Here is a 20,923-nt window from a genome sequence, read left to right on the forward strand (position 1 = left end):
GGAACTTATTGATATTCCTTCCTTTTGTAAGTATAAAAATAAATACTTAAAATCCATGAGTTACATTTTAAACCAATTTGGGATCTAAGTAAATGGATTAATTCCATAAATATGAAAGCTATATAATTACTCCATACTTATTCTTTCTAAGTGTCATCTTGTGTTTAGCTACTAAGCACGAATGTATACGTGGACTCCCTGAGAATGCGTGCAAAAACACACGGAAGGGTGAGCCAATCATGGACGTTGCCACGTAACTCATTCAAATTTTTTTAATTATCAATTTTATATTTATATATTAAAAATAAAATATGAAAATAGATACAAAAATGACTTGTTTAAAAAATTAATCCTATTTTTTATTTGTAAATATACTCACTCAACACATTCATTCAAACTCCATTCTTTCTTTCTTCCTCCATTTTTCCTTCAAATTTCCTCTATCGATGGATTTCGGCAAATATAAAAACCAACTTGAAGCTTGTCATTGAAGTCTTGGAGTCAACTTACAGAAGCTCAGCTTCAATCTAATCAACCACCATTTAGTCTATCTTTCCACTCAATTATTCCCCCAAAGTTTGTCCCAATTTGATCCGTCGTGGGTCTTAAATAATTGTTTGACTTTGTATTAAATGAAAGTATATAGTGGAATAAGAGTCCCACATTGATGAGATTGAAGGTGTATTTAATGTCTATTTTTAGTAAGATTCCAATAGAGAGACAAACTTTGTGGGACAGACGAAAATGGTAAAATGAGATAAGCTTTGGAAGACAAGGGAGTAATTCTCAGTCTGATACAGCTGCTCTCTAGGAATTGTTTCATCGTCACATGGAGCGGGGGCTCCCAAAACTGAGCATGCAGATCATATCAACATAGAATACTAAAAGAATTTCTGAGTGCTATGTCGATATTTCATATTTTTGTAGTAAGTACTATATTTAATCATAATATAAATAATAAATAAGTACTAAACTATAAATGCTGTTAAGTGCTTAAGATTTAATATTTTTACATGTAATAATGTACAAAATGGAGATAAGCATAATTAAATATATACGCTTTAGCTTGGAAAATGGGTTAATTCTTACTATATGGAATATGGGTGCGTTAGGGTGGCACCACTCTTAAAGTGACAACGTGACAACAAGTAACAAGCAATCTGCAATACATATGCAAGGAATATGTGATACATAGGCAATCAATTCGGTACATGATTCCAAGCCAACATGGGATATGAAATCAAAACACTATGGTGACACCATAGTAAAAATGACAATCTGGCCAAACAATCTACGATACATAGGCAAGCATTCTGCGATACTAGGCAAGCAACTCGGCATACGGTTTCAAGCAATTTGCGATACGAAATCAAAGATAATCAAGCAATCTACGATACATAGGCAATTAAGTCTGCCACGTGGCAAGCTAAGGTTGAATTTGCTCCTAAATCTAAAGGAGTAACAGATGTCCCTAGTGGTACAATGTCATCTTAAATGGTGTTATCATTTTAATGCAAACCATATGGAGTATACATAAGAATAAAAAAATGATATTTCGAAACTATTACTAGTAGTATTTTTAGTTTTAAACCAATCTTTTATTGAATTTTGCAATTACATACAACCTTTCAAATTTTGAAACCTAATCTTACTATTTTGCAATGACAATCATATTCAATATTTTTGTCGAATACAAAGATTTCAACTGTAATTACGTTGTTTAAAAGTTTAAATATTTTACCTATATACTCGTTGAAAATAGTTAGGGCTTTTTTTTCATGAAAGTAATGTTATTAGAAGATATTATTCCTGATAATATGATATTAGGAATGTAGTTTTTAATAAATGATTTATTATATATTTAAAAATATACTAATAAAATGTTAGGTTTTGAACTTATATCAAGTAACTAAATTCAATTGATTGATAAACGTAATAATTACGATTAAATCAATAAATTAATTTAAACTTTTGATTGAAGTAATAATAACAAAAAAAAAAAAATTAATATACACCATAAAATATGATATATAATTCTAAAATTTATAATATGATTTATAATAATACTCCGTAATAGTTTAGTAGTTTACATACGGATTGTAGAAGTATTATGAAAAACCAAAATTTAACAAAAGTTTAAGAATTTATCTACAAGCATAAATATTCTAGGATAATTTATTTGTTTGAAGAGTTTTTGTTATGTTACGAATTGGATAAATATTAGAATTTGAAAATTAATAATCAGATTATGTTTAGCTGTTTTGGTAAAATCCTACAAACATGGTGAAAGGTTATGTTAAAATGGATAATTAGTGTTTGAGAAATAAAAGTTTGAATTTCGCGCAAGGGTTTCTTCAAGTGGCACTACAACACGTGTCCATATATAAAGGCGTTGCAGGTAGGGTTCATATAATAAGTGGCATTCCGCAAAAAGTGGTTTTGATAAAGTCGTGTTTGGGTCCACTAACTACGTTTCTAATTCATCCATCATCATTCTTGTCTCGTAGTCTCTAGCTCCAGGGCCCCACTCCCCAAACCAACGTTATTAGGAATATATAATCAATTCTGATTTCATTTTCTAATCTAGCAATACATTATTGTGTTTGATTGGTTTCTATTATTCTATTTCTGTTGCATTGATTTTAAGTATTTATTTAATTTGTTGGGGTTACATATGCTAATTAAGTTGTGCTACTACGTTAAATATAATATGAACACTTTTTTTTTTCAATCTTTACTTTGTTAAAGTTTGGCCTCTTATTTTCAACATATCCTTTTAAATAGCCAATGAAGGCATTTCCACAAAAAATATCTTAGACCTTAGTATAGCTCCGAATAAAATACTACTTATACTGTTTCAACTTTTAGTTGGGTCCCTTGTCAAAAAGTACTTGAGCTTAAACTTAATTATGCTATTTAATATTCAAGGCTCACGAGCTAGCTTAATCGACTCTAAGCAAACTTTTTCACATTTCGATTTATAACATTTCATATATTAATTAATTTTTGTTAGTATAAAATATTAGGTTGACGGTACAATAATACTATTACTGCTAAAGATTATTTTCTATACAAATAAACTGCAACAATATGGAGTAATATGAAAAGAATTACTTCATTTTAAAGACGATTACTTTTGTTTTTTTTAAGATGAAGACTTGTATGTACACATGTCTTGAATCTCGCCCCTCCTTCTTGTTGGTCCATAAGTGTTACGTTACTCCATCCTTTATTGATCGGAGTGAGATTATACTAGCTTGAATGTAACTTGGCTAGATGGATTAGTTTTTTCTCACAAATACCTTAATTGATAGGAACTAAAAAAATAAGATAGTCGCATTATAGCAAATAAATCGAAAAAATTCATATAAGAAGGGGGTCCAATTCAAATACTAGTATGACGGCACTATTTTGGTCAAAGTTACTACCTGATTCAAAGCTAGCTGCCACTTTTGTTAGGTCATGGTAATATTTCAGATAAATAAGGTTAATACGTATTGACCACATGTGCTTAAAAGGCCAAACAATTAATTGCTGATCTAATTTTTCGGTTTCCCATATTAATGCTAGTCTCCGTTTACAATTAATTTTGAAAAACTCCAACACATTATTTACACCTGTCACATTAAGCTCAGCAATTAAAGATGTAAGAGTGTCCACTATAGTTGGCCGGGTCAAGCCACAAAGTGTGGCCAGGCCACCAATGCCCATGTTTCACACTATAGTGGACATGACCAAGCCACCAAAAAGTTTAATTTTTTTCATTTTGTTTATATTTTAATTCTACTACAATAAAAGTTATTGGACTATAATAATTGAAAAAATGCATAAGAACTAAAATTAAAACAAAATCTTCGTTGTATTATACAAAGGGGTAAAATTATACAACGAAAATTTTTGACTTCTCATAAACTACATTCCCAACGCATATCACGCTCTACGCCCTCCTCCTCTATGATTCCAAACCTCTTCGACCATATCAGCATGCGGTGTCGTATGTGATGTTTCCCTCCGCATATCGGCGAACCGTTGCATCAAGTATGCATTACTACGCGGTACACCCATCTGCAGTGGGGCGGTTGCAATACCGTGACTCGTACTTGCACCATCTTCCGGTGCCCATTTCTCTGCAGAATATCCTTCGTCTTCTATTATCATATTGTGCAATATGATATATGCATACATGATGGAGGCGACATCATTTTCGTGCCATTGTCGAACCGGGCACCGTAGAATGGCCCATCGCGCTTGGAGGACACCAAAAGCACACTCAACATCCTTCCTAGCACTCTCTTGTTTGGCCGCGAAATAGGATTGTTTTGGCCCAACCGGCTGCCGGATCGTCTTGACAAACACGGGCCAACGAGGGTATATCCCATCGGCTAAGTAGTATGCCCTGTTTGTACTGCGTCCCGTTGGCCATGAATCTGACCGTCGGACCCTCACCCTGACACTCATCATTGAAGAGATGAGACGAATCCAGTACGTTGATGTCGTTGTTCGACCCTGCGACACCAACATATGCATGCCAGATTCGCAATCGGTAGTCAGCAACAGCTTCCAGTATCATTGTTGGGTGTCTCCCTTTGAATCCAGATGTGAACTGCCCCTTCCAAGCAACCGGGCAGTTCCTCCACTCCCAGTGCATGCAATCGATGCTGCCCAACATCCCCGGAAAATTATGCACTCTCCCGTGCATATCTATCAATCTCTGGCACTCATCGGCATTTGGCTTCCGTAGATACTCCGGACCGAAGATGGCCTGGATACAATTACAAAACTGCCTCAGCGTCGTTAGGGCAGTTGTTTCACCCAACTGTAGGTATTCGTCGAACATATCAGCGGGTCCGGCATAGGCAAGCTGCCTAATTGCAGCGGTACACTTCTGATATGTCGACAACCCGGGTCGGCCGCTAGCATCACTGCGCAATGTGAAGCACCTGTACCGCTGTGCCAATGTAGTCGCTATACGGATGAATAACCGCTGCGACATTCTGAAGCGGCGACGGAAAATCTCTGCTGGATAACGGGGGTTATCGCCAAAGTAGTCTTCCATCAACCGCTGGTCTGCCCCAACATGGTCACGGCAGATGGTCCGCCGATGATAGAACGGGCGAACGAACGCCGCCGCTGCCTCCTCCTCTTCTGCTTCCCGTTGCACCTCTTGAACGAGTTCATCGAACTCCCTATCCACCAATTGTTGGAACTCATCGTCGGAACTCATTTTTCAAAAGTAGAATTGGTGATAAAATGAAAAGAGTGGAGATTGGAATGGTGTAAAAAATTGGGAAAAAATGGGTATATTTATAGAATTAATAAAAATAAATAAAAAATTCGAAAAAGGGGAGCCGCGGCCCCGTGCCCCCCCCCCCCCCCCCCCCGCCGCGACCGCCCATCCCCGTCACTATAGGGAGCCGCGGCTCCCCTATAGTGAACACTCTAAAACATCAAGTTTATATTTTCCTCTCTTTTTTTCCTTTACGAAATTAATTAGTTGTCCAATTACGTACAATTTCAATATAACGGATTTGGGATATATATATATATATATATATAGGATTGTGATCAATTGAGATTATTTAGGCTAATTGAGAAATGAGATGCAATATCAGCCACTCATTTTTATTAAATGAGTGGTCCAGATTTTGCCACACAATAAATATATTTAGATTAATTTAATATGAAAGGGTAGAATGGTAAATGTTGATTCCTTGCATCTGGACGCATTGTTGGGAGAGAAAAATTGGGTTTCGATCTGAAAATCCCCAAAACAGAGAAGAAAACCTCTCAATCTCGACTGCAATTGAGCGGCGAGGCATCAATTGGGGAGTGCTGAAGAAGAGCTTATGCCCGCCGTGGGGGTGACGCGGCGCGGATGCGCCGGTGTGCGATTTCCGTCTAGAAACGTAGGGTGAAACGGAGTGGTGAAACAACAGAGGCTGTGGCAGCTGTGAATTGAGCTTGCAGCGATCATGTAGCGCATGTTTGAGCGCCGCCTGCGCCTGCGATTGCGCTGATATGACGGCGACGAGGTGGTGGCAGCTCGATCATGTCTCCGCCGGAAGAGCTGCCACAGCAGGGAGCCGGACGCCGTCGCCTAAAGTGACGGCAGACAAGCTGACGAAGTCAAAATCTAATAATCAATCAATTAACGCGGACGGCGAATTCAGCTTCGTGTTCAGGCAGCTCGCCGGAATCACGAGCGCGAATCTGAGGAGCGAGCCGTCGCCGTTCCGGACTTGGTGAGCGGTTGGAGGAGCTTCGACGAGTAGATTTGCTGCTGCGTCTCCGATTTCCATTCGATTGGTGAGTTTTGGTGCTGATCGTTATTTTCTGCTATATCGCGACTATGGATTTTCTTCTTGTTCCGTCTCCTCATCGACGATCTACTGGAATTTAGTGCTGGATTCGCTGATAGGAGTGATGATGACATCTTATTAGCTGCTGCTTTTCAATGAATCCAACAAATTTGATTTGAAGATTTTGCAGCTGCAGATTCAACAATTAAAGATGAGACAAATTCAATATCACCGCCAGATTATGGAATTGGATGAACTGATTTCAAAGATTGATTCATCAAAATTTGCTTTTGTTATAAAATTTGAACTTTTTGCAAGCTTGATTATTAATTCGTTTATGGAATTGGAAGTTTTAGGTTTAGATTATCAATTGTGTTGGAGTGAGGAATCAAGTTTAATCATAATGCACTCTAGGTGTTTGGTGATATTTCCTAATTGGGAATTAGTTGCTAAGAGTTAGATTCTCAATTTTAATGTCAACTACGCACCTATAATGTCAACTACATATAGGTGATCGGAGAAGGTGAAATGCTGATCGGAGATGGTGAACTTTGGGAGTATTTCACAAAAACAGGAACCCGAAAGCTCACTCTGCATGTCTGTTTAAATTTGGGAGTAAATCGTTTGATAGGGTGAGATGCACTTCAATTTTTGTTCTCATTTCACCGCATCTCTCATACTCTGTTTCTACTTTTCTGGCTAATTCTATTTTATTTTCATGTTTTAATTGTTTGAGCTAACACTATGTGGTTATTTGGGGAAAGTAGATCAGGTTTAGGTGAATTTCTTTGTTCTCTTTTCCATTTTTATTTATTTGAAACAAGCATTTTTGTTGTGGTTGTACCATGTTTTAATTCGAATTCATCTATTTTCTTTTCATGTTTTACTGATTTCTGTAAAATAGAGGCATTTTGATACGTCTCTGTTTTTTTTTTGCCTTGTAGTGCTTGCTGTGATGACTGTAGACTAAGTAGTTGTTTTTCCTTGATCATGATTTGATGAGTTGCTATTAACTTGTGTTTTTGCTATCAACATTTTTATGAGATTTTCGCTTCTGTTGCAACCATATTACCATATTTTTGCAGTAGATGATTCAATTGTATTAGATGTGAACTCATTTGAGAGATTGATTTTCCAATATTTGCTTTTGTTATAGGATTTGAACTTTTTGCAAGCTTAATTGTTGATTTGTTTATAGAATTGGAAGTATTATCAGGAATTGGATGTCAACAAAACTTGGATTTGGGTTGCAGAATTTACCCCAAGAGAAGATGCCTCAACTTGTACAGATAATCATGAAGAGGGATGAGCATTTGGCACAGGATGTCAATGAAATTGAGTTTGATATTGAGGCTCTTGATACGGAAACGCTGTGGGAACTTGATAGGATGTCAATGAAATTGAGCTTGATATTGAGGCTCTTGATACGGAAACGTTGTGGGAACTTGATCGGTTTGTGACCAATTCGAAGAAGATGGTGAGCAAGACAAATCGGCAAGCGTTGATGATGAACAACAATCCAGCTGCTGGAGTTTCTATTCCCTCCAGTCCTGTTACTGATGCTGATGTGGTAAGTTAAATTTGCATCAAGATTTTTATCTTTTTTGTGGTGTTTTCACTGTTTATTCATGTTGTTGGTAATGTTGTGTAGGGCGCATTGAGCGACAAGAATGATGATTGTGGCAAGATGATGAAACAAAATGATGAAGATGATGTAGATATTGATGACGATATGCCAGCAACGAGTTTTCCTGTTGTTGTGGAGATTGAGTTTGTGAAAGAAGGTGTTGCTGGGCAGGAGAATGATGGTGTTGTTGGACAGGAGAATGATGGTAGAGGCAATGGCAGCAGTAGCTCAAGCAGTTCTGGCAGCTCAAGCAGCGATTCGTCATCCTCGAGTGGTATTGATACTGATTCTTCTTGCGTTTCTACATTGTGTTGGGGGTGAAAGTATGGAAAACGGAAACAGAAAAAGATGTTCATTCGTTTAAGCTTGTTTTTTACAGATTCTGATTCAGGGAGTTCCTCTGGTAGTGCGTCCGACGCAGATGATTGACCAATTTGATGATTGAACTTTTATTTGATGATTGAATTGGATGTCTGGCAGTTTTATTGCTTTTTCTTGCCTGTTAACTGTGATATCTCAACTTTGTTTTAGTTCATTTGATATTTTGGCTATTGATATGTGAATTATAAGTGTTATTTTTTAGTTGTTGACATTCGATATTCTCGGTATTATATGTCAATTGTAAGTGTTATTTTTTAGTTGTTGACATTTTAATACGAGTTGTTGACATTCGATATTTTCGGTATTGATATGTCAATTATAAGTGTTATTTGTTAGTTGTTGACATTTGATATTCTCGATATTGAAGAAATGTTAAATGTACAATTTTTTTATTGTTGTTGGATGATTTATCAAGTATGAAAGGAACGGAAAATACGTAAAGAATTCTGCTTTTGAGGCAAATGTTACGTGTCTCTCTCTTTTATTTCTCCAAATTAAAACATGAAATATTTTGCACTCTGATTGTTTGGTAATATTTCTCATTTGAAAATTAGTTGCTAAGATTTAGTTATCTCCCCTTTTTAATATCAACTATGCATGTCAACTACCTATATAATCTATGTCAACTACATATACAATTAATGTTAACTACACACATATAATGTCAACTACATTTACAATTCATGTCAACTATGTGTACAATCCATGTCAACTATATATACAATTCATATCAACTACACACATATAATGTCAACTACATATACAATTCGTGTCAACTATACACATATAATGTCAACTATAAGTTGTTAACATTTGATGCAGGCTATTGACATTTGATGTGCAAGCTATTGACGATAATACCCCTAGTTGACATAAACTACACGCTGTTGACATCGCACGAAAATTATGAATGAGTGGCTGCATCAAATGTCAACAACTTATAGTTGACATTATATGTGTATAGTTGACATGATTATGCCAACTAGGGGTATTATCGTCATTTCATTTCTAAAATGGCGGAATATCGAATGTCAACAACTCGTATTAAAATGTCAACAACTAAAAAATAATACTTATAATTCACATATCAATACCGAGAATATCGAATGTCAATAACTCGTATTAAAATGTCAACAACTAAAAAATAACACTTATAATTCACATATCAATTGACATGTAGTTGACATGGCTTGAAAGTGTAGTTGACATGGCTTGAAAGTGTAGTTGACATGACTTATAATTTCGTGACATGGCTTGTACATGTAGTTGACATGGCTTGAAAGTGCAGTTGACATTACTTATAATTGTTGACATGGCTTGTGCATGTAGTTGACATGACTTGTACGTGTAGTTGACATGGTTTTTTTTTTGAATTTTTTTTACATTTTTTTTTAAAAAAAAAATTAATTTTTTTTTAAAAAAAATTTAATTCTTTTCAATTTAATTTTTTTTTTATGTTAACTACACAGTTGTTGACATTTGATGTCAACTACATAGTTGTTTACATTTGATGTGTAGTTGACATGGATTGTACACATAGTTGACATTATATGTGTGTGCAGTTGATATGATATGGCTTGTACGTGTAGTTGACATGACTTGTACGTGTAGTTGACATGGTTTGAAAGTGTAGTTGACATGGCTTATAATTATTGTTGACATAGCTTGTAGTGTAGTTGACATGGCTTGAAAGTGTAGTTGACATGACATATAATTGTTGACATGACTTTTACGTGTAGTTGACATGACTTGAAAGTGTAGCTGACATATTACTTACTTTCAGAAACATCGCAGAGCTTCCACCAACATACACAAAATCTATTGGTCAATTAAAAAATTTAACAATTTCGACACGAGGATTCAATATCTCACAAATCTTATTATTCCAATTTTTAGATCTACAAATTCCAATTCAGGAAAAATGAGTAAAATTGCAGATCTCACTACAAAATCCAACAAAGAGTAGAAATCAATGCTGTCGGCGAGGAGCTCTCGGCATCCATCTAGAGATCGGGCAAAACATCGCCGGCTTCGATTCCGAGGAAGAGATCGTTGAAATCAATGCTATCGAGCAGAATGACGCCTAAGAAATCGGGGAACTCGGCAGCGTCGATCGAGAAGCCTTCCATTTCGCCTTCCATATCGGAAGGCGAAATGTCAACATCTTGTTAACAACTTGTATATAGTGTCAACAACTAAAACAATTCTTGTAATTAAAAGATAACTACTATTTTATGGCTCTGCACATCATCATCGTCATCATCAATATTGAGTGCTGCTTTTCACTCTATTCCTTACAAGATCAAGATGTTTTCCTCTCTCTCTCACTCTTTCTCTCAAATAGATCAATATGTTTCTTTCAGGAACCAAGAAGCTATGGAAATCTTAGCTCAAGAGGCAAACAGAGAGAGAGATTAGATATGGTAAGATATCAAGACCAATAAAAAATTAGCAGAATTAAGTAAGACAGCAACTCCATCAAGAACAATTTCAGCTCAAGAATAAGAAAAACAATCCACCAAAAAAAATCCCTCATTGAAAAGAAAGGAAACATTTGCTAGAAAAACAGAACACATTCAACCATCACTATAAACAAGAAAAAAGAACATTTTATTTTGGAAAAAAATCGAATCTTAATAATTAGATTAGAGAGACAATTCACTCTAAACTTTCACACGCATAAACGCACACACCTTCTGAATCAATTCATCAAACACCTGGAGAATCCGATCGAGCTCCACCACCTCTGCCGTCCCCTTGCGCTGCTGGTGGCTCCAAAACGGCACAAACGCTCTCTTCACCTACTGCAGCACGGAGAAGAGCTCCGGCGGCACGCCCTGCGGCGGCGGCTACTGCTTCGTGATCCACCACGGCGACAACTCCTCCCTCGAAGCCTTCCTCCTCTCCAACGGCTTCACCGTCCCCCCCCCCCTAGCTCGATCCCCTCAAATTTGCCATGGAAATCCTCACCGACCTCCAACCACTGGAACAGCCAGAGCAGTAGCCGGAAAAATCAATCGAATCCATCTCTCCTCCTCCAATTGGACACAAAATCAGATCTGGAAGCTCGAGAATCCACGAAATCACACTCCTATCCTTCCGATTCTGGAAATTGATTTACAGGACGAAGCAATTGCTCGTCAGCAACACATTGCAAGCCATAGGACTCGGAATCGTGCTCGACACGATCTACATCAACATCGGATTAGGCAAATCGGGGATCGAGAAGCGATTATGTCTCTTCGTGTACAAACTCACCTTCATCCTCTCCTCCACCACCGAAACCCTCCCGATCTTCATCAACGAGCGACCAATCCTCCTCCGAGAAGCCTCCAGTGGCGTCTACCGCCTCTCTTCCTACCAATCCGTCTTTCAGATTTTCCTCTTCATTCGTCATTTAGATCAGCGAGATTTTGAATGTTTACGTTTTGAATTTTGAAGATCAGCGAGATTTTGCAGATGAAGATTTGAAGATTTTGGAAGAGAGATTTTAGAGAAATTTTAGAAATTGGTTTAAAATCAGTTTGGATGTTTCACGCTTTCTTTATTAAAGAAATTACAATTTTACCCCCTTGTTGACATAATGTTGTATTTGTTGACATTTTGTTTAGCTTGTGGATTAGTGGCCCATATTGCATCTCATTTCTCAATTTAGCTAAATTATCTCAACCTAACAAGACCCTATATATATATATATATATATATATATATATATATATATATATATATACAGAAATGCAGCCCAAATCTCGGCCCTAGGATTAGATGATCTAATGGTCAATAATTAACCAAAAACACGGAAGGTCATAATTAAGTAGTTTTAGGTCATATTATAAGATTTGGGTTTATGTCATGTTAAGATCATTTTAGGGCATGCTAACAAAGCATGACCTAAAAATAAACTAACTATGACCTAAAAATGTCTTACGTATGACCGTGTTCTGCATTTCTGTATTTAAATCTGGTCTTTATAGATCAAAACTCTATATATATATATATATACACGCGGATTGCAGTTAATAAGTTAGCTCCCATATGACTCTTTTCTTCAAGTTGAACATTGGATAGCCTTTATCAGTTATTGGAAATATATGCATTCTCAATCTTCTTGAACTTGATCTACGAGCATTCTCATTTTTCTAATGTCAACATGTAGTAGAAAAGAACTTTCACTTTGTTTTCGACGTGAATGGTAGATTTGACTATGGGGATTATTATATAACGTTGATGCAATTTTTGCTTGTTTTGGATCGAATCGTTAGGCTCGACTTGAGTTTTGAGCTTTATAATATGGATATATGCAGAGGCCATAATTTACTTTGTTTGATCAATTCGAATCAAACGTTGGGGGTCAACTTAGAGATTTGAGATTTATAATGTTCACATTCTTTTCGCGATCGAATGTTGAGCTTTAGACTTTTCTGGCTATTTCTACGCAGAACATAACTAACTTATACGAAGACTATCAGAGACAAAATAATTTTGCGTAGGACATATACTAATGAAAAATGAATCACGATATGAAATTAATAAAAATCTTTTTATCAAATTACACGCTCCTTTAGTGTCGATTGTGAGTATACAAAAAATGTACATATTAATAAATTATCATGAGTAATAAAGGAATGTACTCGATAAGGAACAAAGTCAGCATTTTGAAAATAGGGAACTATCTTTTTTTGTCTATAAACTTTGTCAAAGTATCATTTTAGGTCCGTGAACTTTGAAAATATCATTTTAGGTCCGTCAATTATGAGTTAATATCATTTGAAATACTTTTTTACTATTTCCAAATTTTTCTGACGAAAATACCCTCAATACCTTGAAGGGTATTTTAATAAACTTTATCAAATACTCATATTTTTTATAAATATTTTTACTATATAATTTCGATGAATTTTATAAATACTATGATTTAACCTTCAATATTATCACTTTTGTGACATACAAGAAAAGTTCCTTCTTCAACTTTTTATAATTAAAAAATTTAAAAATATTTTTAAGATTTGGATACTCGTAAAAATTAGTGTCACAGTCAATAAATGATACTTGAATATTGATATATTGATATTATTTTTAAATAATATATCAATACTCAAGTATCGTCTATTGACCGTGACCTTGATATTTTACGAGTATCCATACGTCAAAAATATTTTAAAATTCTTTAATTATAAAATGTTGAAGAAACTTTTCTTGCATGTCACAAAATTAAGTGATAATATTGAAGGCCAAATTATATTTAGAAAATTCGTCGAAAATATGAGTATGTGATAAGTTAATTAAAAATATACCATTCAAGGTATTGGGGGTATTTTCGTCCATAATATCTTGGAAATAGTAAAAAAGTACTTCGAATGATATTAGCTCATAGTTGACGGACCTCAAATGATATTATCAAAGTTCACGGACTTAAAATGATATTTTGACAAAGTTCGTGGACTAAAAAAAAATTCCCTCTTCTGAAAATTGTTTAATAGGGAGATTTTTGTAACCTGTAATGACATGCCACGTACACATGAAGTTGGAATATTGAGTACTAGAATAGAAACAATAATTACATACACACCTATAAATTATAATCATGTTGATGTTTTGTTTAAAGCATCAAAACGTTGTCAAACTTTCAACTGAACTGATTGAAGTGAGAGTTAGCGCAACATAATAAACGAACAGTGTTAATTATACGAAAGCTAATACTACTAGAATTTAGATTTAAATAATAATAAAAGAATTTCAAAAAAATCCTATATTTGGAAAATAGTTGTGACTGCATTTGGTAAATGTCTGTATAAACTTTGTATTTTTCACAAATTGTACATTTTGTTTTATCATTTGAGGCATGCCAATAATCATATACTCCATATATAGTAATTAGTTTGGTAAATTAAGTTACTAGTGATTTGTAGCGCCATACTAATGTTAGTAGTATTGACCACTTACATTATTCCATATTTCCTTCTAAAAAAGTCATGTGAATTGATTTAGACTATAAACAGATGTAGGATCGGAGATTAGTTTTTTTTTTAATTAAGATGAGAAATCATCATGCAAAACAATATGTAATCATTAAACATGGGATGACGAATCATGTGAAAAAGTTTATGACGAGACTTTGCATGCAGATCGGCCATTTAACAAGTGACATCAAGTTCAGCCTAATTATTTGCTTTTATCACTTTGGGATTAGGTTAGTGGAAAGGTTATTATGGTTTTAATTAAAACGCTACTTTATTTGCTAAAAGATCCCTAAGGTACATCTAGATTATGCTAGTAAGCTTTATTTATTTATTGCACGACCGATATCAAATTCAATATTGACAAAAAAGACAATTAATGCAAGAACATACTCGTGCGCTGTGTGCGTGCAGGTTGACCCAGCCCGGACGTGGTCAAATGTGTCCATTACTAAAAATGTCAAATTTACCAGCATACTGTATATTATATTTCTCTAGTAATCTGGATTAATAGCGACGGATCAACGATGTTGATAAAAATATTATCGATAACGTCCGTTGGTAAATTTTGCCAATGGATTACTGCCGGCGGTTTCATGACTAAATTTAACCATCAGTTCACCAAATGTAACCATCATAATACTGATTTTTTTTGTACAATTACTTTTACATACATTTTATGATCACTTTTTCTTAGAACTCATGTTTACATAGAACTTAAACAAATTTTCGTGACTAAAATTAAATTCAACTTGCGGACTATAGGAAAGTTCAAATATACGATTATACGTATAAAATAAATTTTGGGAAGCGTATACATTGGATTAGAGTATTGGGCCTTTCACTTAAATAGCCCAGTTAAGAGCTCATAATATGGAAGGAACGAGACTGGGCCAGCCTCCTCCATCGCTTTTGGAGTATTATTTTGGGAATTCATTGATTTTGGAAACATGAAATCCAGACGTTTATTTTTCTTATTGTTTTAACAATTTTTTTTCACAGCCAAAGGTTTTCTACGACGCTTAATAAATGTGGAATTCAAGTAAAATAGTCATATAACTGTTCGGTTAATGCAATCTTAATAAATGAGCAACAATATATAATTGAGGACATTTGCTAAATAATTTACTAAAACAAATTAATAGGCATTTTATCCATACATAATGTGTAGTGTTTATAATACCAATATCAATTCTTCCTATTATACTTATTTATGAAGATATCAATTGCATAAAAATAAAAATAAAACATGAAATTGAGAATGCCATGTGCACTTCTTCCATTTGAGGTTTTAGTTTATACCAAGACTAATTTCACAATTTTGAATCGTATTTTTTTGGCCTGATACCGACTGCAGACAAATCAGATTAGCCTGCGCATCATGTCTGGGAACACAACTTCTTAGTGTTGAAACCATTCACATTGCAAACAACATATCATATCTATCAAGATATGCAATTTATATTCAAACAAAAAGCACTCTTAACTCGATCATGTCTGATCCTTCGGCCCACAGAACCACGGTTAATTGTCTATATTTACCATATGTCCGATTACAGAATTGGCAAAGTTCAAATCACAGGCTTTTATATATGTATAGATGGTAAGAGGGGATGTGTATATAAATTTCCGATTATATATGTATAGATGTATATATAAATTGCCTTGTTGCAAGTTATAAGGTATCAATTGACGGACCTAGTGACTATTTTCGTGCTAATTTGTAGGCACCTAGCTCAAAGGATAAGATGGTCCAATAATTTAAATTGCTGAGGTTTAATTGTTCAAGTTTTTTTATTATGAGAATAAGTGGCAGTTTCCTTTAGCAAAATTTGAGACAAAAGGACTGAATATAAAATTGAGAGTATTTGTTAAAAAATAGTGACCGTGAAATTGTTTCCACTAATTACTGAAATTGCTGCCTACCCTGCATTTTCAAAAGGTACAAATATATTCAGTGTTTTTTCATGATCTTGATAAAAAAAACTTAGAAAAAGTTGGCAAGTTCCTTAAAGTTAGTGCAACATGTACTAAGAAAGATAAAGTTATTGCCATACTATTACCAAACAACCTAAAAATCGAAGAGCAACATGTACTAAGAAAGATAACGTTATTGCCATACTACTACCAAACAAACTAAAAATCAAAGAACTCTTTAAAACGAATCTAAACTTTGAATAAAGAAATCTAACAACTCCTTGCACGCGCCTAAACTCAATCAGACATTGAAGAATTCTTAATTAAAAGCCAAAATTATTTATTAAATTAAAGAACTTCTAAATACGAGTATAAATTGTTCGTTAACCAAATCCAAATTAAATATCGTCATAAGTTTATCGAAAAGTCTGATGCTCAACTTGAGGGGAGTAGAAGATAACATACCTACAATATCTAATTTACCCCAAAATGATTGTTATGGCTTATGTTATATATAGCCTTGCACTTAGGGCTGACAATTTTTGACACGACACGATAACACGACACGAACCGACACGAAATTAATGGGTTTGGGTCAGAGCTTATCGTGTTCGTGTCCTTATCGGGTCGACCCATTAAGGACACGAAAATTTCGTGTCGTGTTCGTGTCGTGTTTGTGTCGGGTTCGTGTTATCCGTTAACAATGCGTGTTCGTGTTGTGTTCGTGTTATCCGTTAACACATAATATTTTAATATTATTATTCTTATTAACACATAATATTTTAATATTATTATTCTTATTATTTTCATTTTTCAATACTTATTTTCGTGTCATTAATGGGTTCGTATCGTGTTCGTGTCGTGTTGACCCGAAACGGTTCGTGTCGTTAATGAGTTCGTGTCGTGTTCGTGTCTGAGGGTAGCGGGTCGTGTTCGTGTTCGTGTTTGAGGTTTTCTTAACGGGTCGTTCGTGTTTGTTGTTATCGTATTCGTGTCGTTATCGTGTCGACACGATAACGACCCGACACACACGATTTGCCACCCCTACTTGCACTTTAACGAGAATATGCTTCCTCATTATAGGAAAATGACAATTATATTAGCATTCATATAAAATAAGAAATATGTAATGTTTAATATATACTCCATGAAACAAGCCAACAAAATGTAGTCATTAGTGTTTTATGTTCTTATAATACAATGTTTAATTTCTGCATTTCAATTCCATTTTGTAATAGGGATCTGGTTTGGTATCTAAAAAATAGTCCATTTATGATTTAAAAAAAATATTAATTACGATTTTTACCATGTTACAAGCCACACCTAAGATCAAGTTAATTAGGTTCACTTAGGATTATAACGCCATATGAATTTGAATCATGATTGGAAAATCCATAATGGAAAATTGGTATCAGATATTTTGATTATATCAATCAATTTTGAAGTCTACATAGAAAAAAAAAAACGAAAAGTATCATAAATCCGTGATATATAAGCGATTATTACCCATTATAACTAAAAGGATAAGGTTATTGCGATGCACCAATTAAATTTTCCTTAATTATTTAAATTTTGTAGTAGTTGGAACGTCAAATAATTAAAACTTTTTTAAGTGACAAATTAGTAGAGTAATAAGTGGGCTTTATCATACATGCATTAATAAGTGCTGAACTACGAAGATGAAACTCTCCTACTTATGGTGTCGTGAGTTGTTTTTCCACTGAATTTTTATAGTTCGACTCCAAGTTGCTTACTTTCTTTTATCACCTAATTCTTATACGCTGCTAATTCTTTCTATTTGAATTTATTTTTTCATTCTGTAATAGATAAAACAATGGCATGAAAGTTATATATGAATATACATAGACTGATAATGATTAATAAAGGTATGACTAGATGGATATTGAGACGTGTAATTAAATGATAACTACTTACTTTGATAACTTTTATAATTAATTATTATATTAAAAAATATTAACATAATGATATGAGTATATCAATATAATTTGAATTAACACGATAAATGTATGCATTTATGTTTAAATATCAACATAAAAATATAAATATGTCAATCTAAATAGTGTTAATATACTAATATGACATTTTTAATATATCAAATTGATTAATTATCAAAGTTAATAAATTAAGTTAGTTAGCATCCTAATACATATCATTGATACTGAAAACTATATATTGGAAAACTACGGTTATTTGCAATCTAATACCCACTTTTAGATTATATTAGTACCTCTGGACCTACTAATTTTTTTCTCGTCCTACAATATAATTGAGTTGATAGTTATTTCAAAAAATCGTACTCCAATATAAGTGAATTATTTATTTATTTTTATATAAAAATTAACTATTTTAATCCCTCATAATTTATTTTCAGTTAGATTTTATCTACTTTACTATCATTTCACTTATTTACCTTATTTTTCTCGTATTTTATTATATCTCTATTAAATAAACAATACTTCCATAAATCTCTTACTAAAAGAAATACCTCACTTATCATAAACAAAAAGAATATTGATTAGAGAAGAGACTTAACCAAGTTAGATTACTAGGTTGTTTAACCAACTTAAATCCTTGATCTATTCATCGCCAAGTTTGTAAGCCAATTCATTGCAAGCTCGTTGGTAATTCATAGAACAATCAATATATACTACTACTTCCTCCGTCCCAATTAAGTTGGTACAAAAGTTTTGAGCTTGGAAATTAAGAAATTGTGTTAATAGATTAAATGAAAGTAAAATTAAATAGGAAAGAGAAAAAAATAGAAGAGATAAAGAGAGAGTAAAGTAGATGATGAAAAAAAAGTAAGAGTGATTGGATGTTTTGTTTTTTTATCGAAAAAGAAAATGACTCAACTTAATTGGGACGGAGGAAGTACTATATAACGTTAGAGGTGTAATTGAGTGTCATAAGACTTGTCCATCTTTAACCAAATAGTCAGAGGATCAATCTCTGTCTTTGGGTATAGTATAATACCAGTGGCGGATCCAGACATTTTAAATTGAGGGTTCAAATTATATGATAAATAAACATACAATATATAAAAAATAATAATTTAAAATATAAACAAGGTAAAATAAATTATATATATATAATACCACAAAATATTAAAAAGAACGAACGTAAAAAAACTTACTATCTAGGAGTACTACTACAAAGTTAACAGAATTAGTATACAAAATAGAAAAAGTAAATATGTATACAAAAGTGGGAAGCATAGAATTATAAACTAGAAAACAAGAGGCAAGTGGGAATCGCCCTCGGGGACTTACAGAAAACAACACACCAACCGCTGCTCAACCAATGGTTTTTATACCCCCTTTTTCTATGGTGGCTCCGGCGGTGGATAGTACCCTTGCAAATTGCCAAAGTATATATTCCATCCGTTCACGAAATGTTGTGCAAGTTTGACTTAATATGAGTTTTAAGAAATGTGAAGAAAAATGAGTGGAAAAAATTAGTAGAATGTAGGGCTCACATTTATATACTCTCTTCGTCCCCAAAGAATATGAACTTTGGATTCGGCACAAGTTTTAATGCATTATTAGTAAAGTAAGAGAGAAATAGATAGAAAAAGTTTTTAAAATATTGTTAGTGGAGAATGGGTCTCACCTCATTACAGAGAAGAGAGTTTCCAAAATTGAAAGTTCATACTCTTTGGGGACGGACGAAAAAGAAAATAGTGCATACTCTTTAGGGACGTAGAGAGTATTATTTTTATATGAGTGTAATGAGTTAGTTAAAAGTGATGTTCATTTACTAAAAGTGGGGGAAAAAAAAAGGCAAAGTGGACAACATTTTACGGACAGACCAAAATAACAAAATTGGATAACATTTTGCTTACGTAGATATTAGTTCATTACTTATTTAGAGCATCCATAATCATACTCCTTAATCATTTATTTATTACATTATTCATAATCCTCGCATCACTTTTTTTTATCCGTAATTAACAACACTCACAATCCATTATTTATGGGTCCCAATTTTTTTTTTCATTTTCATTTCTTTTATTTTATATACTGTATTTTGTTTTTCCAAATTAATTAATCTAGATTGAAATTACTAGTTATTGTGGCCAAACTTTATCCAAATATGTTCGACTAGATCTTGTTAGAGTTCTTCATGGGTGGCATAATCGCGAGATGACTCCCGATGGTATAGGTATTCATTGGACGGTGGTGGCAGACCTTAATGTGTGGGGTTGGTTGCAGTGGTGGAGTTTGAAGAGTCGGGGCTATCTTTGTCAAGCCAATTAATCGTGTTTGGCCTCGTTTTCAATAATCATGTTGTGCATTTTAATGCACATATGATGTCTTCAAGCACCTTCCGAAACCAAATTCGAGTCAAACCTTTGACAATTGCGAAACATATTTGTAGAATAGAGAAGGTAAATTTTGAATTAAAAACTATATTCTTGATAATAAAAAAATTAAATTAACAAAAACGAAGCCCACTCGTAGGCCCACGAGTGGAGTGGAGAGGGGAGGGGGGAGGGCGTGTGGCGGAATGCCACCCCTCTCACCTCTCGCTCGCAGAAGCAACGGCGGCATGTGACGCCTTCAAAGCGTGCAAATACCATTCCGTTTCTCCAGAACGGAATGTCATCGCACCGTTGTGATGCTCTTAATGGAAGATATGATTTTATAATTTGAAAGATGTGCTTTTGATCGGGCAGTGGCTCGATTGGATAATAGAGGGCTGGTATACCTGCATCTTCCACT

At 34.2% G+C, this 20,923-nt stretch overlaps 1 protein-coding gene across 1 annotated transcript; it reads left to right on the plus strand.

Annotated features, from left to right (window-relative positions):
* Positions 1-6,018: 6,018 nt before the first annotated feature.
* Positions 6,019-8,355, plus strand: LOC125210324 (uncharacterized). Its single transcript, XM_089059569.1, has 5 exons — positions 6,019-6,242; positions 7,516-7,624; positions 7,687-7,866; positions 7,951-8,200; positions 8,306-8,355. The coding sequence occupies exons 1-5, from the start codon at positions 6,019-6,021 to the stop codon at positions 8,353-8,355; spliced, it is 813 nt and encodes a 270-aa protein (XP_088915695.1).
* Positions 8,356-20,923: the final 12,568 nt, after the last annotated feature.

Source organism: Salvia hispanica, chromosome 1 (genome assembly GCF_029641045.1).
Source record: "Salvia hispanica isolate PSC_SH4W2 chromosome 1, Shi_PSC_v1, whole genome shotgun sequence".
Classification (NCBI taxonomy): domain Eukaryota; kingdom Viridiplantae; phylum Streptophyta; class Magnoliopsida; order Lamiales; family Lamiaceae; genus Salvia; species Salvia hispanica.

What these genes read in the sequence shown, in the direction of transcription:
- LOC125210324 (XM_089059569.1), top strand. Translation starts at nt 6,019, where the DNA reads ATGACGGCGACGAGGTGGTGGCAGCTCGATCATGTCTCCGCCGGAAGA. An exon ending in CCGTCGCCGTTCCGGACTTG is followed by an intron (nt 6,243 to 7,515) that starts GTGAGCGGTTGG and finishes AAGTATTATCAG; the next exon opens with GAATTGGATGTCAACAAAAC. An exon ending in ATGAGCATTTGGCACAGGAT is followed by an intron (nt 7,625 to 7,686) that starts GTCAATGAAATT and finishes GGAACTTGATAG; the next exon opens with GATGTCAATGAAATTGAGCT.